The sequence below is a fragment of the Chenopodium album genome, chromosome 15, assembly GCF_948465745.1.
Source record: "Chenopodium album chromosome 15, dcCheAlbu1.1, whole genome shotgun sequence".
In the NCBI taxonomy this organism is placed as follows: Eukaryota; Viridiplantae; Streptophyta; class Magnoliopsida; order Caryophyllales; family Amaranthaceae; genus Chenopodium; species Chenopodium album.
The window spans coordinates 8,153,098-8,176,345 of record NC_137848.1 but is presented as its reverse complement, the minus strand read 5'-3'; the positions used below and the strand labels follow the sequence as shown (position 1 = coordinate 8,176,345).

The following is a 23,248-nucleotide window of genomic DNA, read 5'->3' as shown; positions in this document are numbered from 1 at the left end:
TTTGGCTAACATTGCTTGCTTATTGTTTTTCATGTTTATATAATTGTAAAATTACATCTTTTTAGACCTTCAATATATATATATATATATATATATATATATATATATATATATTCTTAAGATTCTTCAAACACATGCCATAAAAAAAAAAAATAAAAAAAAAAAAATGATAGTTATTGAGTAGTTCGATTATGTAATTCAATTTAATGCATAATATCTATCATCAGAACTCACAAATCCCATATAATATACGGTCTTTACCGAAATGACAATTCGTACAAGTATTATTTGTAACCATTCTCTTCTATCTAGTTTGTTTTTGTATTTTGCAAGTAAATTTAACCAACAATTTTACCCCAAAACCAATGATCCCTCCAAATATGATCCATCTTCTCAAGAGGGATACCCTTGGTTTCTGGCAAAAACAAGTATACAAACCCAGTCATAACCAAAACCCACCCACCAAAAAAGAAGAAAATCCCAGCTTTAAAACAACAAAGCATAGCTAAAAATGTTTGAGCTATGATAAAAGTGAAGATAAAATTAATTGCTACTGTAATACTCTGTCCTGCAGATCTTATTTCAAGCTGGAAAATTTCGCTAGGGACTAACCATCCTAATGGCCCCCAAGACCACCCGAAACCAGCTACATAAATGCAAATTAGCACCAATACCAAATAAGCGTATTCTTTGCTAATCCCACCATGATCTCCTAGGTGTGTTGCCATAATAGTCCCTATAGCAATCTGACAGATGAACATCTGAACTCCTCCGAAGATGAACAAAGCTCGTCTTCCAAATTTGTCGACAATTAGCATTGATATGAAAGTTGAGGCTGTTCCTACAGCCCCTGTCATGACTGCAGAGAGAAGTGATGCACTTTCTCCTAGGCCTAAAGTACGAAATAGTAAGGGAGCATAAAATGCGATTACATTGATTCCTGTCACCTGTTGAAAAAATGGTATAGCTATTGACATTATGAGTTGTGGCCTGTATTTGCGTTGCAGGATTTGGCTGAATGAACTGCCATGTTTTGTTTCAGGAATTGTGCTGCTCGCGTGTATAAGATCATTGAGTTCTGCCTCAACATCAGTTGTACCTCGTACACTTTGCAATGTGAGCTTTGCTTTATGCAAAAGATCATTAGGATCAGTAGAAGCCTCAGAGTTCTTGCTTCTTTGGATCAAACTGTTTGGTGTTTCAGGCAGCAGGAGTGCCCCTAAAGTTAAGATTATAGCAGGAGCCACAGCCGTGGCTAGGGAGACTCGCCATCCCCACCCGCCTTTGATTTTCTCGGTACCAACGTTGATCAAGTTTGCTGTCAAGCCCCCAATGCCAACACTAAGTTGGAAGCCGTTGTTAAATGCTCCTCTGTACTTTGGTGGTGCCATTTCTGACAGGTATAGTGGAGCAGACTGTACCAAAAAGTATAGATGTTATAAAATAACTCATCTTCAAGAATCATAACTCAGTCATAATCATACATTCATACATACCTGGTTGGCAAAACCAACTCCAACGCCAAGCAATAGGCGGCCGAGTATAAGCATGTATATATTGATAGCAGCACCACCAACAGCAGAGCCAGCAAGAAATGCTAAACCCGCTATTAGAATGGATGGCTTGCGGCCGTATACTTTGGTGATGGTTGAAGCAAAGAAGGATGCAACAAGGCCAGCAACATAAAGAGATGAGGTGAATGAAGTCAACAATTCACTGTTGAATTTGCAATAGTTGCTAATTTTGGTGTCTTCCTTCATATTTTCATACACACTTGGGAAGAATTTTTTTAGAAATGGCTCCATTGATGTTACTCCACCTTCAAATTCGATACACATTATATAGCTCATTAATTTTCTAAGCAATAACATAAAGCCAAGATTAATTAACCACCTTATAATATATGCTTGAAAAATTGAGATGAAAATTGACAAGTATGTAACATGGAAATCAAAAGTTGTAAAAAAGAAAAACCTGAAATTCCAATGTCATAGCCGAAAAGTACTCCTCCCATAGCAGCCATCATGCAAGATATTATAACAAACCATGTCACCTTGCCATTATAATTATCACCTCCGCCCCGAGTTATAATTGCTACACCACCTGCCATCACTTGTATGAACAAGGCCAAGGCCGAGGACAGCGATGATTGAATCAAGGTTAAAGATGATCAGTAGATGTTGTTCATGTTGTAGTAGGTTGTTTGTGAGGTTACGTTATTATTACATTGTGCTTGCCGCAGACTTCCTTGACTAGAACTCTAGTAGCATTGCTAGTATGCTATCAATATCATTGTCATAGTCTTAAACATCATTCAAGTATATATTTTATGGTCATATCATGAATTTGAGAAGATTCAAAGAAGTTTAAGCATCTCATATTTTGCTGTCAAGATTATGAAGCTAATGTTGACCATTGACTTGAAGTGCTATAAGATTATGTATTTATGTGTCTATATTTCAATACGTGATGTAGATATCTGTCTAACTTATTATTAGTTACTCCGTAGTTAGTATAGCAAATGTACAAGTTATATAAATGTAATCCTTTACTTAATTTTTTGTCATGTAACGAGCTTGTATTACTACATGATTTCTAAAAATTATAATCTAACTCGATTCGTAGGTATCACATGCAACATATTATCACAAACTATGCCACATTGCCATTAATCATCTTCTGGACTTAACATAATTATTACTCTTGTCATTGCTTATATGAACGAGGTAGGAAACGAAGAAAACGGGATTGATTTAAGGTCGATGATGATCGGTATACCTTAAATACTAGGTTATACCGATCATCATCGACCTTAAATGCTAGGTTGTTTGTAAGGTTATACTTAATACCTAAGTTTCCAACTGACACAAATGAGCAATTTAGTGTCATAACTCATAAGTACATACACGAAAATTGTCATACAAAGCCTGATAATTTAATTCAATGTACACTACTAGCCTACTAGGACATATGAAGATAAATTTCCAAGTTAAAAAAGACTCACAACGAAGTCTGTAAATCTCATATGCATACTCCGTATTACCTACCCATTAAACCAATCAGTCTAAATGCTTTTAATCAAAACAGAGCAAGTGAAATGAGAACTGGCCTTGGTAGATAAACTAAGTGGATTGCTAAACACCTTCATCCAAAATGATCACCACCGCCAATATTTGGTGTGAGTGGACAATCATACCCTTACTATTTCACCACCCCTTATCTTCCCCGGCGACCCACCACCCCTTCCAATCGGCATCAACCATCACTACCCTGACTGACGACTCACCACATCCCCCTCAATGAGAACTCACCACCTTCCCTTGCCGGTGGGAAGGTGTTTTTTTATTTATTTATTTATTTATTTTCGGCAATCGCAGTAACTGGATCCCAAAATCAATTACCGGGTATGATACTGTGCATGGTAAACGATTACCACAGTCACTGGAGCCTAAAATCGGTAACCATGTCCAATAACTGAAGCCTAAAATAGGTTATCGTGCCAGGTAACCGGAGCCCAAAAACGGTAACCGGTTTTGGAGTTGGTAACCGGTTTTGGGCTCCGGTTACCGCGATTGTCGGAATTAAAAAAACCACCACCTTCCCCTCGACGAGAGAAGATGGTGGGTCGTCATTGAGAGGGATGTGGTGGGTTGCCGGCCACAGTGGTGGTGGTGGTTGTCGCCGATCAGGGTGGTGGTGTCAAGGTGTTAGTGATTGGTGGCAAGAAGGAAGATAGTGGTGAATTACTAATGGCATGGTTGTCCATTCATACTAAATATCGGCGATTTTGATCATTTTTGTTAGCGGTATTTAATATCCCCACTAAGGCCTTGTTCTCTTCACCTTAAAAAAATAATATCAAGTAAAAATAATTTCAGTTCAGTAAAAATAAGTTCAGTTCAGTAAAATTAATTTCTGTTCAGTAAAAATAATTTCAGTTCAGTAAAAATAAGTTCTGTTTAGTAAAATTCAGTTTTCTTAAAGAAGAATTATAATAGAAAATCAGTAAAAATAATTTCAGTTCAGCAAAAATAATTTCAGTTCAGTAAAATTAATTTAAGTTCAGTAAAAATAATTTAAGTTCAACAAATATAATTTTGTTTCAGTAAAAATAATTTCATTTCAACAAAAATAAGGTGAAGAGAACGGGGCCTAAGTGGATTGCTAAACTAAACTATATTATCAACCAAAAAATATTAATTATAAAAAGAAAATACTGAAACAAGTAGACTTAAGTTAGAAATAAAAAAGACTCAATGAAGTCAAGATAACTAAACGAGTGTATGGTCCATTAAGAACCCAAAACATATGATTAACAAGAAAATACAAGTTAACCAAATAAATGGGGTGTTTAAGGCTAGGATTAGTATCAAATCACCATCATCATAATCCATCATTATCGAATTCTAGATCATCCTTAATCTTACACAAGTATAAAACTGGGTTTCTACCATTTTCTTCATTTCCCTCAAATAAAAACTTATTCCGATCAATTACCATTATAAATCCAATCAAATTGAACAAAGTTAGAGCTTGTTCAAATTCAACCGAAAAAACAGTGGTGAAAGCAATTAGGGTTCATGAATTTGGCGGTCCAGAGGTTCATTTTCTATTCTCTTAATAATTTATATGTGTACTCTACCTGTTTGATATTATGCCCAAATGAGCTAATTATTAATTATTGATGGTTCAAACTTGAGCTTATATTTTGATGAAATTCCGAAAGTTTGCATTTTGATGACAAATTATTGATCTTTCTTTTTGTGCTATGCAAATGCACTCTACCTGTTCGTTAATTTGCCCCAACTCCAAGTTATTGATTTTTTTTTTTCTTTTTTTTTTGGTTGAAATTCGAAAATTTACATTTACAGATATCAAGATATGGGTCAGTGAGTAATTCTGACAAATTTTACAATTTGTGTTGAAAATATAATTCCCTTTTCTTTCTCTCCCTTAAATTTTATGCATATGCACCTGTGTTCTTAAGATTATGAACTTTATTTGTGAATATAATTCACATGACTTATTTATAAAATATCTACTCTTCAATTGAGAGAGTTTCCAAGAATGCTATACTTCTCCAATTCTTCATGTGGAGGCAGTGGTTGATCACTGAAATTTCGTCACCTTTGCAGATGATCATGCTCTTATATACAGTTGATGGATTTACTTGTGAAATTTTCTTGTTGAATATGACAGGGAGATTGTGAATCTTAGTTTTAATTTTGCTTGTATGCTAATTAAGAAGCTGAAAATGTTATATTTGTATTTTTTTTTTTTTTTTGGTTTATATGTATGTATATTTGATGCTGAATTTATTGGCTGAACTTGACTTGATGATGCTAATGCTGGTAGGTATTGAAGTGGGAGGATGTAGAAGTAGGAGAACCAAAGGAGGGTGAAATCCACGTGAAAAATAAAGCAATTGGGCTTAATTTTATTGATATTTACTTCCGCAAGGGAGTTTATAAGAGTCCAACAATGCCCTATACTCCAGGTTTGCCTATTACTTTTGATCATCTCTGCAATTTTAGTTTGTCTGACCCCCTCTTCTGGTTTTTTCCGGTTCTGGACTCTTGGGAAGGACTGTCCATTTGAACCACCCCATCAATGGTGCAGATATATTGCTTGATCTTATTGTTGCTTATTTAGTTATGATAACAAATTTCATTCCAGTAAAGTGATGTATGCCTTGAGATTTGAGGAAGCAGCTTCTCTGCAATTCTTTCAAGATACCAACTGATATGCATGCAAACCTCAAATTTTCAATGGTGTGATTTTTTTTTTTTCTTTATGGAATGTTTTGTCTGTTCATTTGAATGTTCCAATGAGAATCATGGTGAAAAAGAGTCCTTTAGGTATCATATCTTGCTTAGTTATGAGTCTTATGACTCAACAGGAACACTAATTTAGTCTCCAAAGGCTCCAGTATGCTTTATACTGGGCTGTGCAGAGCCCCATGGTCTCCATTCTGCAATTTGAATATTCTTTTGGTCCATAATGCTATCCACTAACCTGTTATATTTACATTTTTTTTTGTTTTTTTTTTTGGGGGGGGGGGGGGGGGGATTAAAAAATGTTATTTGACTTAATCTTATCATTTATTGTGTGTTGATGGGCATGTGAATATGTAAGCATATCGGTAGTTAGGGCGGTTACATGGAGTTCTCAAATGTTTCATGTTGCTTAGATATGACATTTGTCCGAAAGTATGTTTTCATGACTGCATTTCTTGCGACTGAATTACCTCTCCGTTAAGCCCTTTTTTTGTTTTCTTTCTGTTTGGGGGATTACTAGGAATGGAAGCAGTTGGAGAGGTGGTAGCTGTAGGTCCTGGATTAACTGGCAGAAAGGTGGGTGATCTTGTTGCTTATGCTGGTAGTCCAATGGGTTCATATGCAGAGGAGCAGATCCTTCCTGCTGACAGAGCTGTCCCTGTTCCGCCTTCTGTTGATCCAATCACTGCAGCATCTATCATGCTCAAGGGATTGACAGCTCAATATTTAGTCCGTAGCAGCTTCAAGGTACACACTCTATGTGATTATTGACTATAGGCCTGTTAAATCGTAAATTTACCATCTCTGAATGAAATTCTGACTAGGACTTGGTTCTCATACTCTTCCCTTATTTCTGGTGTGTATTTGTAATTGAAGTTCTGCTCGCCCATGATAATGACCTAGTTTTATATGTCTAATCATGCTATTCAACACTTATTCTGATGACAGTTATTAGCAATTAGCACACCACTCATGTCAGTTATCGTTGGCAAAAGCAATGCTCTGAATTCTCTTTTTACTTGTTTTATACAAAGTAAGTCATAAGTAGCTTGTATATGAGAACATTTACCTCATGAATCACTCATGAAATCTACACCTCTAGTTCTCTACTGTAGAGAACATGTGTAGCAAGTATCATCGTAGTGTATTTCTATTGAAGGCACAAATAGTACCACAAGTATATTTTTAAGAAGAGATTTTTCTTGATTTTTGCATTATTTAGATCCAAATTTAAGAATGATCAGAGGAAATGGTTGTTATATATATAATATTGTCTATTCTTCCAACTTATGAAATCATAGGTTGAAGCTGGGCATACTGTTCTTGTACATGCGGCTGCGGGAGGGGTAGGATCTCTGTTATGCCAATGGGCAAATGCCCTTGGTGCTACCGTCATTGGCACTGTCTCAACAGAAGAGAAAGCAGCTCAAGCTAGAGAAGATGGTTGTCACCATGTGATAATCTACAAGGAAGAAGATTTTGTGTCTCGTGTTAAAGATATAACAGCTGGCCAAGGGGTAGAAGTTGTCTATGATTCTGTTGGAAAAGACACTTTTCAGGTAATGTCCACCATTGTGAGAAATTTGGCACCCATATTGAATTTATGAGATCTTCACGATTTACCTTAAGAGAAGGAACTTCAAATTACCTTTTTAGGTTTTACTCCCACCCCCCTCTTCCCTCCAGAAAAAAAAAAAGGTGTTATCGTTGCCATGTTTCTAACTACATTCAACAAAAATGAACCCTTATCCACCATAAATCAAACCAGGGTTGCGCTTCTACCTGGACCCTCCTAGACTTGTGTATTTTTGATGTTTATTCCAAGCTTTCTGAATTCTCAAACGAAGGAACCAACTTATGAGCTTATTTGCATGTTGGGGTTGTTTAGAATATATGAAGTAATTAGCTTATATTCCCTTGTGATTTTGTTGCTGCTTTCCATACCTTCCTATATACTGTAGTTCCATTAAGATGCTTTTTCTGCTTAATCTAAATAATTTTTTTTTTTTTAATAAATAAAAACATCCATATGCTGAACCATGTATACTGAAATTGTTTTGTTTTCAGGGATCACTGGAATGCTTGAAACTCCGAGGATACATGGTTCTGTTTGGTCAGTCTTCAGGCTCACCTGATCCTGTTCCATTGTCAGCGATTGCAGCAAAATCCCTCTTCTTAACGAGACCCACCCTTACGCATTACACCATAACTCGGGATGAGCTTCTAGAAGCTGCTGGAGAGTTATTTGCAAATGTTGCTTCAGGTCTTTTACGGGTTCGTGTTAATCATAAGTTTCTACTGTCACAAGCAGCTGACGCTCAAACAGCACTTGAGAACCGACAAACAACTGGATCAGTTGTGTTGATACCAGATGCTTCACTATGAGGTCTTACTATTAAAAAAACCGTGTTTGTCGCTTATGTATCGTGTTCAAGGTAGTTTTAGGGTGAGTAACGGGTTCTGTGTAATTACACAAGGATCTTTTGTCTATGTTACTACTAGAATGAGGTTTCATCATATTTCATGTTGTGTAAGCGAGCAAACATTAATTTTTCCTGTGAGGTCTAAACCTTCACTTGTCAATAATAAATAAATGTTTGTTTGGTATCATTGGCATCTTTTTGGTTTTTGGTTTTTAATTTTGGAAAAAAAAAATAATAACAAACAGGCCCTTAATTTTAACAGATCTTGAATAAGAAAAGAAACTATTACTACGTACTATAATCCTATTTGACCAATCTACTTTTCAATATAAGGTTTATCATCCATTAGTTGCTTCCGTTATATAGGTTTTTACTTAGGATGTTGCACTGTAGTACAAATTCTTTATGGCCGGAAACTTGTAGCTTAACCATATTGTAAATTGAATTGACAGCTGCTATCAGCATTGCTGACTTGCTGTAGACAGCCTAAGTTTACAACTTCATTTAGCAAAAAAAATGTGCACTAGAATAACTCATAGAATGGGGCAATCAGCAAATTTACAACAAGACTGGTGAATAGTAAAAGTCCAGCAACATCTTCTAGAACATACAAATTATAAGACTTCAAGTAGCCTTTCTTTAACAAGAACAACTAACTTGACAAAGTTCATGCAGTTCTGACATGTCATCAGCACACATGAATTTGAATTCTTGTAGCTACTACTCTTCTTAGTTTCCGAACACCATACGTTTCAGCCTGCAAACAGGTACTGAAAGCCCAAGACCAATTATCTTTCATCCATCACTGCTCATTGCCTCCCAATTGCCACCATAACAAACTAAGCTATACTTAAACCTTAATTTACCAATTGGAACCACCATCTGAATCACGAGATTGGTAGAAATCGTTTGGCTTTACGATGTTGACATCTTCAAATTCATTATCATCTAGACACAAAGAGAAAAAAGCACGCAAAACATTAGATACAAACCAACCTATAACTGATAGAATACATCTTAAAAAGAGGGTTTACACTTTACACCCCTTCTGTTCATTCTTGCTTTGCTTCACACCTTTTTGTTGTTGTATTAGTTAGGGTGGAGAGGGGGGGGGAGGCTAAAAGGAGTTTACCTTAAGGAACAACCCTTTTCTTTTATTAGAACTACTATTGGAGATAAAGCACAATGTAAAACAGACAAATTAAGGGTAATAGATTACCTTCAAATGGGATATTGGGTTCCTTTTTCCCCTCCTAGATTTATAATTTACTGGAAATTTTGTCAAGAACTACCAATTAAAGCGCATGTTTTGGAAACAACTACCTATTAAAATTTTATTTTAAAAGAACTATCACAAAGTTGTAAAAAGTTTTAAATAGCACTATCACTCTAATAATTCAAATTAGAATATTCGGCATGTATGATCCACTTTTTACCTTTACCTTATAAAATCACCATTTAAATTGACTAAATTACCCTTCTTAAAGGTAAAAAGTGAGACTCAAATGCCGAAGATTCTAGCCAAAATTGTTAGATTGGTAGTGATACTACAACATTTTTACAAGTTTGTGGTAGTTCTTTTAAAAAAAAAAAATTAATAGGTAATTGTTTTCAAAACACGTACTTTAATTGGTAGTTAACAAAATTTCCTAAATTACTGTCAATGGGGGTAATAAAACAGTTACTCCGCTGCTACCAAACACTAGCATCGCCTCCATGGCTCCAACCATCCAACACCCCTTACTTAAGCCCTTATTGATTATTATTACCCTTTTTTTCATTCTTTCTGGTTTCTAGCATGGTCTCGTTAAATAGTGAAGATAATTGTTCCAGCTGCTGCTTACATTTTAATGCCTTTATTCAGACCCTGTTTTTGATTCGAGCCTTGTATACTATGTTTGAACTTTTAAGGACTTATGGCCAACCTATTTACAAATCCAAACTGCATGTGTGGAATGTCGATAAGTATTCCTTCTCCCTAATCACCCCTTCAATCTATAAATTGACCTTTAACATCATATCAAGGTTATCTAACTGATGTAAATGTCCTAGATGTTCCTCAGTGGGCTATAAGCCTATAACAAAGGTGAATATAATGGGGGAAAGAGGGATGCATCGATGATTTCTAAAGAGCCATTTCACTAGTTTAGAATATAGACTGGTTAGACACATGCTTACATTACAATTATCCCCAACCCCACAAGTGAACTTCTTGGCTAGCACCCTCGAAGTGTATGTTTCTACCCTTATTGTGCCGCCTATACCTATCACTATAATACTACATTAACTTTAGCCATCTGACTCCCTGAATTCTTTGGTCACTTTGCAGGAATATACATTAATTTCATAAAAAATAGTCAAGTCCTAGATATGATTCTTTTCAGACACAAAAACAAAATACACACATTGAAGATCACACTGAAAAAAGAACAAAAACAAGGAGTCCAGACAAGAGTTAGAAGAGCACCTTTTCTCAAGGTTAATGCCACCACAGCATCATTTTCCACCTACAAAGAAAAGAAATTCATTCAAATTTCAAGAGACAAAAAGCTTATTTTAAACCTCAAAACTAACAAGAGTATATTGACAACAAAACCAGTTTCCAAGTTCACGAGTTGATCATATTCACGGATTCACCTACCTTTTGTTCTGCTAAAGTCTTTGAATCCTCAAGAACTTCCCCCGATTCTACAAGAATCAACCGCTGGTTATCAACAGGCTGTTCAATAAGCCCATGAATTTTCTGCTTTATCTCCAGGATTTTTTCAGTAGGATCACACTGAATGAAGTAGGTTGTCTTACTACGCTTAACTCGAATGTACATGGCCTAAATACAAATCAATTCAGCTTCAATCACTCAACTAACTCATGTAAAACTATTTACAAATCGAAACTTCATCGATCATTCGACATCAGGACGCTTTTATTTCCACAACACCACAATTAACAAACAAAGATTCTCATAAAGGTAACTCAATTAGACAGATATACTCCAATCCAACACCAAAACAATGAAAAGTTTCAGTTTTTTATGTTAATTTTAACCATAATTTAATAAAACTGTCAATCAATCGAGCTCCAAAGGCAATTTCAATCATAAATCACACAGAATTCGCATTATCATGATCTAGCACAATTCCAAGCACATCAATTACAATCATCAAAACCAAATAACCTAAAAAAAACCAAAATTCAGCCTCTCAACTACTCCTATCAATCAACTCTTATCTAAAGTGAATAAATCATGTATCTTTGCATGAAATCATCGAAATTGACGAGATAATAAATAAGAAAAAAAACAAAATTTGAAGTTATATATAAGAAAGATTAGATAAAAATTGCTTACCATATTGTACAGAGAGACGAGGTGTGAAAAGATAGTTGCTTTCAAATTCCTAAGAACTCAAAGACATTAAACATAGAATCAAGGATGATTAAGATAAATTAGATGATTAACGATGTTGGTTAAGATGGTTAATGGAAGAACAACTTACAGGCAACTGTAGACTTGAAGAGTTAGCAACAACTCCTCCAACTCCGAAGTCCAGAATTTGTATTCGTCTACTTTTTTCTTTTTTTCTTTTTTTTTTTTTTTATTCACCTTTTTATTTATTTATTTTTTATTTTTATTAAAAATTTGAGTTAGGTCTCCGGGTTGTCACGACTCAATTCCCCACACTTTTAGAGGTAATATTTGGGGTGAAACTAATGTGGTCTAAAACCGAACTAAGCCGAATTAGAAATGTGGTGTGATTTTTTTTTTTTTTTTCTAATATGGTTCGGTGCGGTTTGAGGAATCTCAAAATTGAATTAATATGGTTTAGTTTCAGTTTTAAAATTTGAAAAACCGAAATCCAAACCTAATTATGGGTCATATCTAAATTATAGCCTAGCCCAATACTAAATAATTTCTACCCTACATATATAAAGCCAAAAAATAATAAAACTTGTGTTTCCTTGTGTACTAGAATGCCAATCAATTTGGGCAATGTTAGAGTGAATGACCCATTATATGGAGCAAAAAGAAAGGGGATGAAAAAGTTCGGTGTGCTTCGTTTTTTTTTTTTCGAAAAACCGAATTTAAAACGGTGTGGTTTGTTTCGGTTTCAATAATAATATGGTGCAATGTGGTTTAAAAAATCCCAAAACCGAATTATTGTGGTTTGGTTTCAGTTTGAGCTATAAACCACACCTCAAACCGAACTTTCACCCCTAGTCAATGTGGCCTATGGGCGTTAGGCAACAATCGGGGCCATGGAACATGGGTGCCAACAGCAACTTCCCTCTATATCGCTTTATTTAGCACAGGGTAATATTGTGAACATCACATCGACAATAACACAATAATGATTTATTTGAAGGCCCAAATGGAGTCCAAATGGGTCTAACCTTGGAGCTCCGCCATTTTTGGGTCCAATGAATATCATGGCAAAATCGGTTTTTCAATGTGGGGCCCAAAAACGTCCAAATTAGACAAAGAGGTTTGATAAACATCCGGAAACTTCTATAACTCTTTAGGGCAATCTTGTACATATTCTAAGAGCTATAATTGCATAGAGTTTTTTAAAATCTTGTAAATAAGAAGGATGTACTTATAACAGTGTAGAAGTCTCTGGAACATGTGTATGTAGAACCCTTCATTTAAGAATTTAAGAACATTCTAGACAAAAAGTAGGTTGTATGCAAGGAAGATTATAAATAGGGACTTTTCCCTCATTTTTGTATCATACATACAATTGTAAACTCTCTCAAGTATTAATACAAAGAATTCTTTAAGAAACCTCTCTCTTAAGTAGTTTTCTACTTAATAGTTCAGGAAACTTTAATTGGAGTTAGTAGTGATTCTAGTAGACCGTGTGCAAAAGACTAAGGGAAATAGTCAGCACATAACAGGGTGCACAAATAGAACAATTGAACTTTTAATTTTGGGTCGAATGTTGGTGACATTTACGGCTAGCCTTCTTAGTCATTTCCGTGTAGGCTAACTTGAACAATCTATTTTTTACAACACAATAATGATACTGCAAGATTTTAATTGCTTATATAATAGACAATGAAGCTTGATGTTGACACTAAGACACCAAAATTTAGGCAAAACCATGTTGTTAACCATGAAAGCTTACTTTTAATTCATGAACAAGTTTGCAATGTGTAAATAAACAAAATCACAAAAAAAATTTCATAATAAGATAAGAATATTACTCGCAAGAATTGAATATACCACCAAAATCAATACGCGGCCTCTAGTAAATGAACAAGTATATCAAATTTTTTGTACAACTTTGTTAATGATTATGTTCAACTTTGAAATTTTTACCATATACGTGGTATAGATACTAAATCAACAAGTTACCATAAGCATTATCAATGCCAAAAGTAATGAACAATTGATGCAAAAGTCATATGATTTACAATATATCTGAAAGGTTTCATGATGAATATTCGAAAAACCAAGATTAATAGACATTGTTACCAGAAAAAAGTTTTTTAATTTCACCGTAATAAAAAGTCAAAAACTAAATATAAAGAATAGGCATATTAATTAATGTGAACGAATGGTGATTGATCAAGCCCTCTGTCCACGTGCATCTACCACTATCAACAAGATTACAACAATGAACAAAATGTCGAATTGAATTTCCGTGTGAAAGCATAGGAGTTTTTTGATTATAAATTTAGAAATTTACCGTCTTTTGTAATCTTTTATTGCCATACGTTTCAAAATTTTATTTGTTCTCAAAATTCACTCCTTTAAATTAGTTAACCTTTCTTCTATAATTCTATTAATTGCTTATGTTCAAACTTTATAGGTATAAAAATATGGTTATTAGTTATAACATAATTATTCAAAATATTATGTTTTATAATATGTTCCAATAAAATAAAAGGTTTTTCATCATATATGCTTGAGTTATCACTCAATTTACCATATACCCATTTAAAATTTCAAATTCACCATATAAGTTTTATGAAAATTAAATGCCACCAAATGCCATGACTAATGTCGTTAACTTCGTTATTCATTAAGATTAATTATGCCATATGGCAACACCAATTAGTTCATATTTAAGTTTTTTTTAAAAAAAAAACCTTATTTAAAGTTATTTAATTAAATTTTTTAAAAAAAAAGTTCAAAAAATTATCAAAAATAAACCCACCCGGCCACCACCAGCCGACAGCCTAACCATGGAGGGGTTTGGGCGCCGATGGGGGGCAGGATGGGCGGCTTGCCTAAGGGGTGGTGAATTTTTTTTTTTCAAAAAAAGTTTTTATAATTAATTAATTAAATTTTTTTAAAAAATAAACTTATCAAAGACTGTCACGTGGCGCAATTAATCTTAGTAAGGCCATTTGATAATGTTTTTGTGAAACTTATGAATATAAGAAGAATTTGAAAATTTTGAAGAATTATATTGGTGAATTAAGTGATAACTTAGGAGTATTCCAGAATAACTGTAAAATAAATGCTTCATTTAACTATTTTTAACCCTCCTACGTGTAGAAATATATATTAATTTCATTCATTATTTTTACATAAGTTCGCAAATTGATTCAGTGGTAAACCGCATTTTCAATTTTGCGAAGATCGCAGGTTCGATTCTCAACCCTAATTTTTTTTTTTTCCCTGGAACCCTAATTTCCTTTCTTCCGATCAATTCTCACCGGAAAATTTTCAGGTTCCCGATCAATTTCAGTTTTCCGATGAATTCACACCGGAAATTCCTATGTTTGTTCTTCCCTAAATCTTACATTTTCCGAATTTCGCAGATTTCCGTAATTGCTCCGTTTAATTTTCAATGGATTCAGATAAACCTTCTCCTTCCCCTCGAAAGGTTAGTATTTAAGCATTTTTCTGGTTTTCAATTTCAATTTTCATTCTTTTTTTCTTTGTTTTTTTGATTAAATTCCAGTTTTATCTTTGATGTTTACAGCACAGATTCGCTCCAAAAGCTCCATCGCAACGAAAGACTAGAAAATCTACTACTACTAAGTAAAAGAAATTTCAACTTAAATTTTATTTCATTTTCTTGTTTAATTTGATTTAAAGATTACTTAATCTGTTTGATGGAATAATTTGCAGAGAAATTTCTGATGGAAATGATGATACGGAAGCGAAGATATTGCTTCAGCGTTTTGATGAACGAGTAAGTGATCGAGATTACTTGTTTAATTACTGTATTAGTGAGTAATACTGTATACTTATGTTTATTAATGCATAACAAAATCGTGTATTATTAGTACAGTACCCGTGCGATGCACAGTTGAAATAGCAAATTATTAAAAAATAAAAATATGAACCGACTAAAAGTATGGATGATGATTAAAAAAACTTTATAATACGAGTGTGAAGAGTTATCTCAAACAATAAATATAAAAATAAATTCCATTAATGACAATTTATAAAGTAAAATTTATATAAATAATAAAACATTCGGCATAGTTAAAGTTAACCCATTTATTGATGATGTAGTTTTGACCCAATACATACTACGTACATAATATAATACTATTTGTTTTTTTTTTTAAATTTGTATCAATAATTATGAAATCGAGTGAATACTACATTAGTATATGTAGTGAGACACATAATTTTTTATTGCAAATCAAAGACATTCTAACTACTACCTCCGTTTCATATTATTTGCAATGATTTGACATAAATTAGAGCGGAAAGATGTCTAATCGTTGCAAATAATATAATTTGGAGGTAGTATTACAAAAAAAAATGTACTAACTTTATTCCTATTCCTATTACTTTTTTTTTATTATGACAAAAATATTTATAAAAAAAAAAAAAAAACAATGGGTGTACTATTATTAATTATTAATAAAAAAAAGAATCACCACGTAAATACATACCACAATGGGTGTACTATTATTTGCCACGTCATGCTAGTTGATTCAATTATTGTGTCAATTTATGAGATTAATATATTCACTTTTGATTCCTTCTTAGTTTTATTTTAAACCGCATTTAGGTTTGTGATGACTGATTAAGAAAGCTAACGCGATCCAGGACTAGGTTGATATGAAAATGTTGTTTTTTTTTTTTGGGCCCTAATAGAGGGGTGTAAATTACAACTTCCCCCTTTTGTGTATTTCAGGGCAAGTCTCGACAACGATCTAAAGCCGAGAACAAAGGTGAGTTTCTTTATCGTATGAGCAATTGAACAAATACTTTGTGTGGACTGTGGTGCAAATGTGCGATTAAGTATACTAATAATGTTTTTAGCAGTTAGCAGTAACATCAATTTGTAATGTTGTTCCACTTGTTTGGTGTCTCTTGTTGATTGCCTTATAGTGAAGCTAGAGTATTTCCCCGAACTCTCTTTAGTGGAAGAAACTCTATAACCAACATGTTTTGCTATACATAGATAAACTAAATATGGACATTCATTATATACTTAAAGAATTGAAGCCACTGCCTTCACAAGGTTCCGTAGTGTGGCACCTTTCACCTTGGCAAGTTACTATCACATATTTATAAACTGAGGGTTTTGATTTATGAACCTATGGTTAAACCTAAAAGCTATTCCACAATTTAAATTGAAATATGAGGTATATTGTTTGCCATGGAGTTGAGGTGCTAAGAAATACCAATGCTGAAGCATGACTCATGAGGAAAAGTTAGGCGCATCACACATTCACTCAAATGGGGCACATATTTTGTGCAAATAGAGTTACATTAGTATGTGTGTGTGTGTGTGTGTTTTGGCTTATCATCGGATATACAAGAGACCTATGATATAACAGATCAAAAGCTTCTCTTGACTACCATGCGTTCTAATTTTCACTGTAGTCCTTACCTTCTTTCCATGATCTCTTCTTTGTTGGACTTGCCACTAATGGTTGCTACTCGTATGACATTTCTGTCTAGATAGAGTTTGCTATGACATCTATTTGGCTGAAATTTAAGATTATTTTCTATTAGTTTGTTGTAATGGTGCTTTGGCTTCTTCCATAACGAAAACTAGAAAACGGCCTTGTACCTGGCTGCCAATGCCACATCAGCTTTCTTGTCTAGCTACTGCTACTGATATTGGGTCAAGATCAGTGACTTACGTTGGATTTTATACTTGTAGCTCAAATGCAACCCACCTTTATTCATGGAGGAGCAAAGAGATCTATCACCACAAGGGGATCTGATGTTCTTCAAGATGAAGGTCTCAAACACAGCCAAAAATCGGATCTTATGGACTTGGATGACAGCACCAAGCACCCTGTTTCATCTCTACCTGCAGTTGGACCAAGTGTGACAAAAAAGAGTTCAGGAGATGATCAAGTTCTTAAAACCAAAGAGTACAACGAGCCTTGGGTATGAATTATGAAAGCTTTAATTTGTCATTTTCTCTCTTACCCTTGACTTATTACACTTAAGCTGACAATATGTGTTTTGTCATCAACTGCAGAACTACACTACTACTTACTATCCTACCACACTTCCATGGAGGAGGCCATACTCTGGTGATCCAGGTATGCTTTGGCCTTTGAAAGCTATGAATCAAGTGTTGTTTTAGTCTTCACACTGAAGCAAGTCATATGCTAACAAGATAAGACTCTAAGAGCAAATTATATTTTTGAAAGTCCATGGATTATCAAATAGCAGATCCAGGTCAGTAAAGAAATCGAAGACATAGATATCAAGCACAAACCATCCTGTGAGAATTTCGAACCTGTGAACACAAAGACTTTAACAATGCAACTAAAAAGTCCCTAGTAGCATACATTTATATCGCTTATTTTCCTTGGAGTTGAAACTTTTTATTGCTCTGAGGTTGATATCTTTTGGTTATTCCTTTTAGTCATTCTTGATGAAGCCGAGTTTGGGGAAGCTGCAATGAAGTCAAATTATGATGAGAATTCAATAAGTTCTGCCTCAGAACTTGGATTTCTGGTGAGTATTCTTAAATGGAAATAATAGCAAATATTCTGATGCTTGTGTGTTTTATATGTCCTTATGAATTGTGATACTTCACAGAACCCAGGAGAGACAGGTCAAGAACGGTTGCTGTTTTTCCAACTTCCTCCATCTCTTCCTGTAGTTAAACGATCTGCTACTGCTAAGGGGAAAGAAATTGAAGACAGTTTGGGAGGAGGTCAAAAGGGTCCAATGACAACGAACATGGGGGCAAAGGGATCTAGTACAGCAGGTATTTCACAGCAAAGCTGCAGTTTGGAAGAATTGCCTGCAGGACTGATGGGGAAGTTGCTTGTTTACAAGAGCGGAGCTGTCAAACTTAAACTTGGAGAAACCCTGTATGATGTAAGTTATTTGAGCTATCATTGCCACTATAAACAGAGTAATAACTAATAATTTCTTCATTGCAGTATCTCCTCTCGTTAGCTTGTCTCAGAATGATATCAATATGATTTCTTCTTCCTTTACTGCTAATAAAAATGGTACTAATGTGTAATTTGTACGCCTCCTGCAATTTGTGTAGGTGTCACCTGGATCAGATTGTTCTTTTGCTGAAGATGTAGTGGCATTCAATCCCAAAGAGAAGGAATGTTGTTCAATTGGCAACCTTGACAAGCGAGCCATTGTTTGCCTTGATGCTGAGTACCTCTTGAATAGCGTTATTGACCTCAGCTAGACTGGAAAGCATTTGATGTTTACAAACACCACCATTACATGTATCTAGTACCCCTTGTAAGTATGAGATCTCAAAGATCAACTGTATGTACGAGTTCAAATTCTTGATTAATACTTGTATGAAACTTCTAATGCTAGTATGCTACAAAAGCTTCTGATTGCTCAGAAAACATATATGTTAATTGCCTAACTAATCTAGCTCCTGAAAATGCATAACATCTATAGCCCTATAGGCCTATGATTGCATTTTGGTCATGGAAGTAATTTCTACACCTTTGAATAGAGTTTTCAATTCCCCTTGCGAGAAAACTCCCTGGTTACTAGAAAAACTAGTATTACTGTTAGATTAATTCATTAACTAACGGTTTAACATGTCTACCAGAAACTAATCAAAATGACAAAATCACTAAACAAGTGGTAAGAAAACACAAGGATCGATAGAACTACCCGTACTTGCAATCGCAATTGAATTATTCAAGTGATAGTGTGATATACAATTGAATTAAGATAAGCTAACTGACTAGCTATCTATACTAGATCATTTTCACCCCTACGCTATTGGTGTTGCCGTGTTGGTACTTTGTTGTTGCTGTAAATTTACCTGTCAATGTACATCATCAACGTATATGTGGTACCGATATTAGAATAAAAATTTACCATAAACATAAGAGGTTTTTAACCATAAAAAGTCGAATACTAAATATGAAGAAAAACATGTTAATTAATGTCGACGAATGTTGATTGATCAAGCCATGTGTCCGCGAGCAACTACCACTATCAACAAGACTACAATCGTGATCAAGAATGTCGACTTGAGCTTCTCTGTGAAAGCATAAGACTCTCCTTCTATTTCACAATCGAGAGGTTTAAATAATTCGCCCAAAAAGTGTGAAATATTCTCTAGGACTTCCAACAATTTCATCTTCACATTTTCAAACATCCACTTGAATATTTTAAAGTTTTCTCTAGAGGAGTCAGATTTCTCCACAGAGCTCGGAGGAGTCGATTCAGAAGCTGCACATATACCATAAAAAACTTGAAAGAAAATTTTGAGACAGCAGAAAACTTCACAAAACACTGAACATGTTGAAAAATACTCGTATAATGCAAATACAATTACATTAATCAGTCATATGAGTAGAGAAGCACACTAACCATCACGATAAGAATATCTGATCTCTCGCACAGCTTCATTGTTCAGAACAGCATCCCAAACCGCTTTATCAGATGACAACGATACCACCATTCTCTGCGATGTAATAACTCTTTCACAATAACAATATAAAAATCATGTAACCTGAAGAACTAATACTTTAAGAGTTTTTTTAGAAGAAAACATACTTTTAAGAATTTGGTTACTTGGTTAATATGTGAGAAAGATTTCTTATATAGTTCCTCTATTTTACCATAATTGTCGTGTATCCTAATGAGGTTGGTTACAAATTGAATGTCATAAAATTCATTACTCCGAATCAGCCAAACAACACTTCCTATATCTTTTATCACTACTCCAAGTGAGCATACCAGTAGTAAAGAGCTGGAAGCCTAGGAATGACCTGAATTTCTTTACTGAACTGCTTATTTCATTTTCCATAAACAAGACTACAAAGTGAACCTTCATATAATCGGTGTAATTAGTTGGTTTAATCTAATGCAATATCACAAGGGCTTAAACCATATATGCTCTACAAAAACTATACTCAAAATTACCTGAACACTAGGCTCAGATTGCAAGAGATGGAAAGCATCATGCACCCTCCCCCATCCAGGAGATTGTGTCAATTTCCTATCATATGGAAGCATTGACGGCTCGATCCAATCTGTCTCTGAACCCTTTGAGGATGTTCTTTGCAATGTATCGGAGGAACTCTTCGTTTGATCATCCATGTCTATGTCTACATCATGAGACATTTCTTCGGTGGCAGATTGCGAGCGTGAGAGTGGATGAAAGACTCTACAGCAGAGCAGCCAGAGGTAAAGCACTTTGGAAACTAATTATGGGCACTAAAAATAGCTGAAAACTAAGCTAAGGGAGCAAAAATACGAAAAAAGCTTGAAACAGTAAGAAAAATTATGCAAATGAAAACACAATACTAGCACCTTAATCCTCATTATCTAGGATGTTAGGTTGCTCAAAAGTCAAAACCAGCACAAAACAAAGCGGAAGACTTAAACTTTCCTTATTTAAGCCATTTACTACGGACGGCATGAAATTTATAAACATAAAATGTTATTTTGGAGGTAGAATTATGGTTTATGTGGACCTAATTTAAATTAGTTAGTTTCTAGTAACAAGATTCCAAAAATCATGACAATATAATATGGGCAATTGATTGCAATTCAACTTCATCCATTAAACAACTAAACAAAATTAGTTAGTTTCTATCGCGCTTTAGAATTTGACATTCATCCTCAAACGCACTAGGATTAAATTAATACGACAACATTAAAGAATTAGTCCGATCGACTGTTGAAAAACTGCAGAGCACATAACTTGTATAAATTAATAGAATATAACAAATCCTCCACTGTATATTATAAACGTACATTATACACCCGGTGTTCCAATAGCGTCACAAGATCACAACAAACATAATATGGAATAAAAAGTAAACTTACCGTTGAAGGGAGAATAGGGCATTTTGAACTTCATTAGAAGAAGGAACAACACCAAAAACAGGATCATAATAATTCTCCAAACATTCCCATTCACTATCAACCTCAGTAACCCCATTATCATCATCATTTTCATTAACACTAACACCATTATTAATCACATCATTAGGATAAAGAGGCCAAGGTGAAGGGAGAGAAAATGGGTGTCCATTAATACTATTTGGGTTTGTGGAGGAGATTGAAAGGGCATGTTTGGGTGATGAATTTTTACATTTTGTTGAAGAAGATGAAGAATTTTTGGTGCTAGAAGAATTTGGTGAAGGTAGAGATTCCTGGAAATTCTTAAGCTTGGTTCTTACGACTCTTTTTAACATATCGCCGCCGTTACCACCGCCACCGTATCCTCCGCCGAAGGATTTCCTCATTAGTTTTCTCAGTATTCCTGACCTTGTTTGGGAAGAAGAAAAAAGTGGGATATGGATGAATTTATATTTGGATTTTATCTTCTGTCACTATTTTTATTTTATTTTTTTAATTATATTTGTCTTGTATTATCAATTTATCACACGTGTACCTTTTATTAACGCCTATTTTAGTAGATACTAACTATACTAGTGGGTGTGATTGTGTGAATTTGGAAATAATTTTAGTGTTTAATATTGATCTTTTAAAATTCTTGTTCAAGCTTGGCTCGTTAAAGATTCGGCATGCTCATTTGTATATCACGTTAGGAGTAATTTTTTTTTTTTGCTTTTTAGAATGCTACAAGTAAGTTTTCGAACGTATTGTTTTTTAATTTTATTTTTTTTCCTATTTATTTATTTATAACTTTCTTATGTAAAAAATCTAGTAGTTTTCTCCCTATTTTAAATGAAGCAAAATCAACGCCCATCGATTAATTATCGTCAAATATACCTAAGATGTATTAATATCAAAATAATTAAACAATTAAAGTTATTTCTGATCTCCACTTAAACCCATTAATATTTCTTTATTAATTTTCTTCCTACATTCTACAATTTCAATGATATATTAACTTCACTTATAATTATGTGGCAATTAAAGTGTAACGTTTAAAAGATGAAGGAAGTAAACTTGAGAGATTTCCCATCTAGGAATATAAAGAAATGTCAAACCCAAACTTGAGCCAATTGTCACATGCTAACTAATCCCCTATTCCTTTGCACGTTGACCCATTAACTTCCTAACACAAATGAGTAAGTTGAATAAGAGAGCTTTTATTGCTTGATAAAAAGTGTTTACAAAGTGTTTGGATGATGTAAATGTGAGGGGAAGCTCTCTATTTATAGGGCTCCCAAGTATGCCTATAAACTTCCTTTTTAAATTATTCTAACCTCTTCTTAAAAAAAAAAAAATAAATAAATAAATTATTCTAACCTCTTTAAATGGAGGATCCTAGAAGCTAACCTCTCTAGAATATTCTATACAATTTTAATGTATAACTCTTAAGTACAAGTTTTCGGAGTGTCTACACATATCTAGCCCTTGGAGTACATACAAGATTGCTTTAGAAAGTTTTAGAAGATTCCGGATGTATCCAAAACCTCTTAACACAATCTGAAAGGACATTTGTAAACCCCACCTTTAAAAATTGACCTCACCAGGATTGGATCCAAAAACGAGAACCCCCAAGTTCAGTAAAGATTTTAACTTGAAGCTAAGGGGAAGATGGTACTTGGCATTTTAATTAGTACCATGGGCATCTCCCTAGCTATGAATCTATGATCATTGCCTACTGTTCATACGATCACATTGAAGGTCTGTTCTGATTTACTGAAGTGAACTGATTAGGGCTGAATTGAATTGAAGTGAACTGA

The 23,248-nt window shown here is 34.3% G+C and overlaps 5 protein-coding genes across 7 annotated transcripts; 2 read left to right on the top strand and 3 right to left on the bottom strand.

Annotated features, from left to right (window-relative positions):
* Nucleotides 1-218: 218 nt before the first annotated feature.
* On the bottom strand, nt 219-2,269 carry LOC145581780 (hexose carrier protein HEX6-like). The gene is made up of 3 exons (XM_081638810.1): nt 1,975-2,269; nt 1,497-1,819; nt 219-1,415 (listed from the first exon to the last, which is right to left on the bottom strand). The coding sequence occupies exons 1-3, from the start codon at nt 2,108-2,110 to the stop codon at nt 339-341; spliced, it is 1,536 nt and encodes a 511-aa protein (XP_081494936.1). The 5' UTR covers nt 2,111-2,269; the 3' UTR covers nt 219-338.
* Nucleotides 2,270-4,229: 1,960 nt separating this feature from the next.
* LOC145581779 (uncharacterized) lies at nt 4,230-8,387 on the top strand. Of its 2 annotated transcripts, none has more exons than XM_081638808.1 (5): nt 4,230-4,600; nt 5,365-5,497; nt 6,298-6,524; nt 7,079-7,336; nt 7,845-8,387. In XM_081638808.1, exons 1-5 carry the CDS (start codon nt 4,343-4,345, stop codon nt 8,160-8,162), a joined length of 1,194 nt encoding a protein of 397 aa, XP_081494934.1. In that variant the 5' UTR covers nt 4,230-4,342; the 3' UTR covers nt 8,163-8,387. The 2 variants fall into 2 exon arrangements, with proteins under 2 accessions (XP_081494934.1, XP_081494933.1); XM_081638807.1 differs by having other exon boundaries at nt 4,235-4,600; nt 5,356-5,497.
* A 316-nt stretch (nt 8,388-8,703) lies between these two features.
* On the bottom strand, nt 8,704-11,794 carry LOC145581778 (uncharacterized). The gene is made up of 5 exons (XM_081638806.1): nt 11,695-11,794; nt 11,547-11,595; nt 10,842-11,027; nt 10,668-10,707; nt 8,704-9,148 (listed from the first exon to the last, which is right to left on the bottom strand). Exons 2-5 carry the CDS (start codon nt 11,547-11,549, stop codon nt 9,063-9,065), a joined length of 315 nt encoding a protein of 104 aa, XP_081494932.1. The 5' UTR covers nt 11,550-11,595; nt 11,695-11,794; the 3' UTR covers nt 8,704-9,062.
* Nucleotides 11,795-14,745: 2,951 nt separating this feature from the next.
* LOC145582862 (uncharacterized) lies at nt 14,746-18,964 on the top strand. Of its 2 annotated transcripts, none has more exons than XM_081639889.1 (10): nt 14,746-14,792; nt 14,969-15,033; nt 15,133-15,191; nt 15,282-15,345; nt 16,306-16,342; nt 17,284-17,516; nt 17,611-17,674; nt 18,004-18,095; nt 18,180-18,464; nt 18,643-18,964. In XM_081639889.1, exons 2-10 carry the CDS (start codon nt 14,998-15,000, stop codon nt 18,793-18,795), a joined length of 1,023 nt encoding a protein of 340 aa, XP_081496015.1. In that variant the 5' UTR covers nt 14,746-14,792; nt 14,969-14,997; the 3' UTR covers nt 18,796-18,964. The 2 variants fall into 2 exon arrangements, with proteins under 2 accessions (XP_081496015.1, XP_081496014.1); XM_081639888.1 differs by having other exon boundaries at nt 14,765-14,877.
* A 262-nt stretch (nt 18,965-19,226) lies between these two features.
* LOC145582860 (uncharacterized) lies at nt 19,227-21,907 on the bottom strand. The gene is made up of 4 exons (XM_081639887.1): nt 21,414-21,907; nt 20,505-20,748; nt 19,950-20,043; nt 19,227-19,808 (listed from the first exon to the last, which is right to left on the bottom strand). Exons 1-4 carry the CDS (start codon nt 21,833-21,835, stop codon nt 19,540-19,542), a joined length of 1,029 nt encoding a protein of 342 aa, XP_081496013.1. The 5' UTR covers nt 21,836-21,907; the 3' UTR covers nt 19,227-19,539.
* Between the last annotated feature and the right edge of the window lie 1,341 nt (nt 21,908-23,248).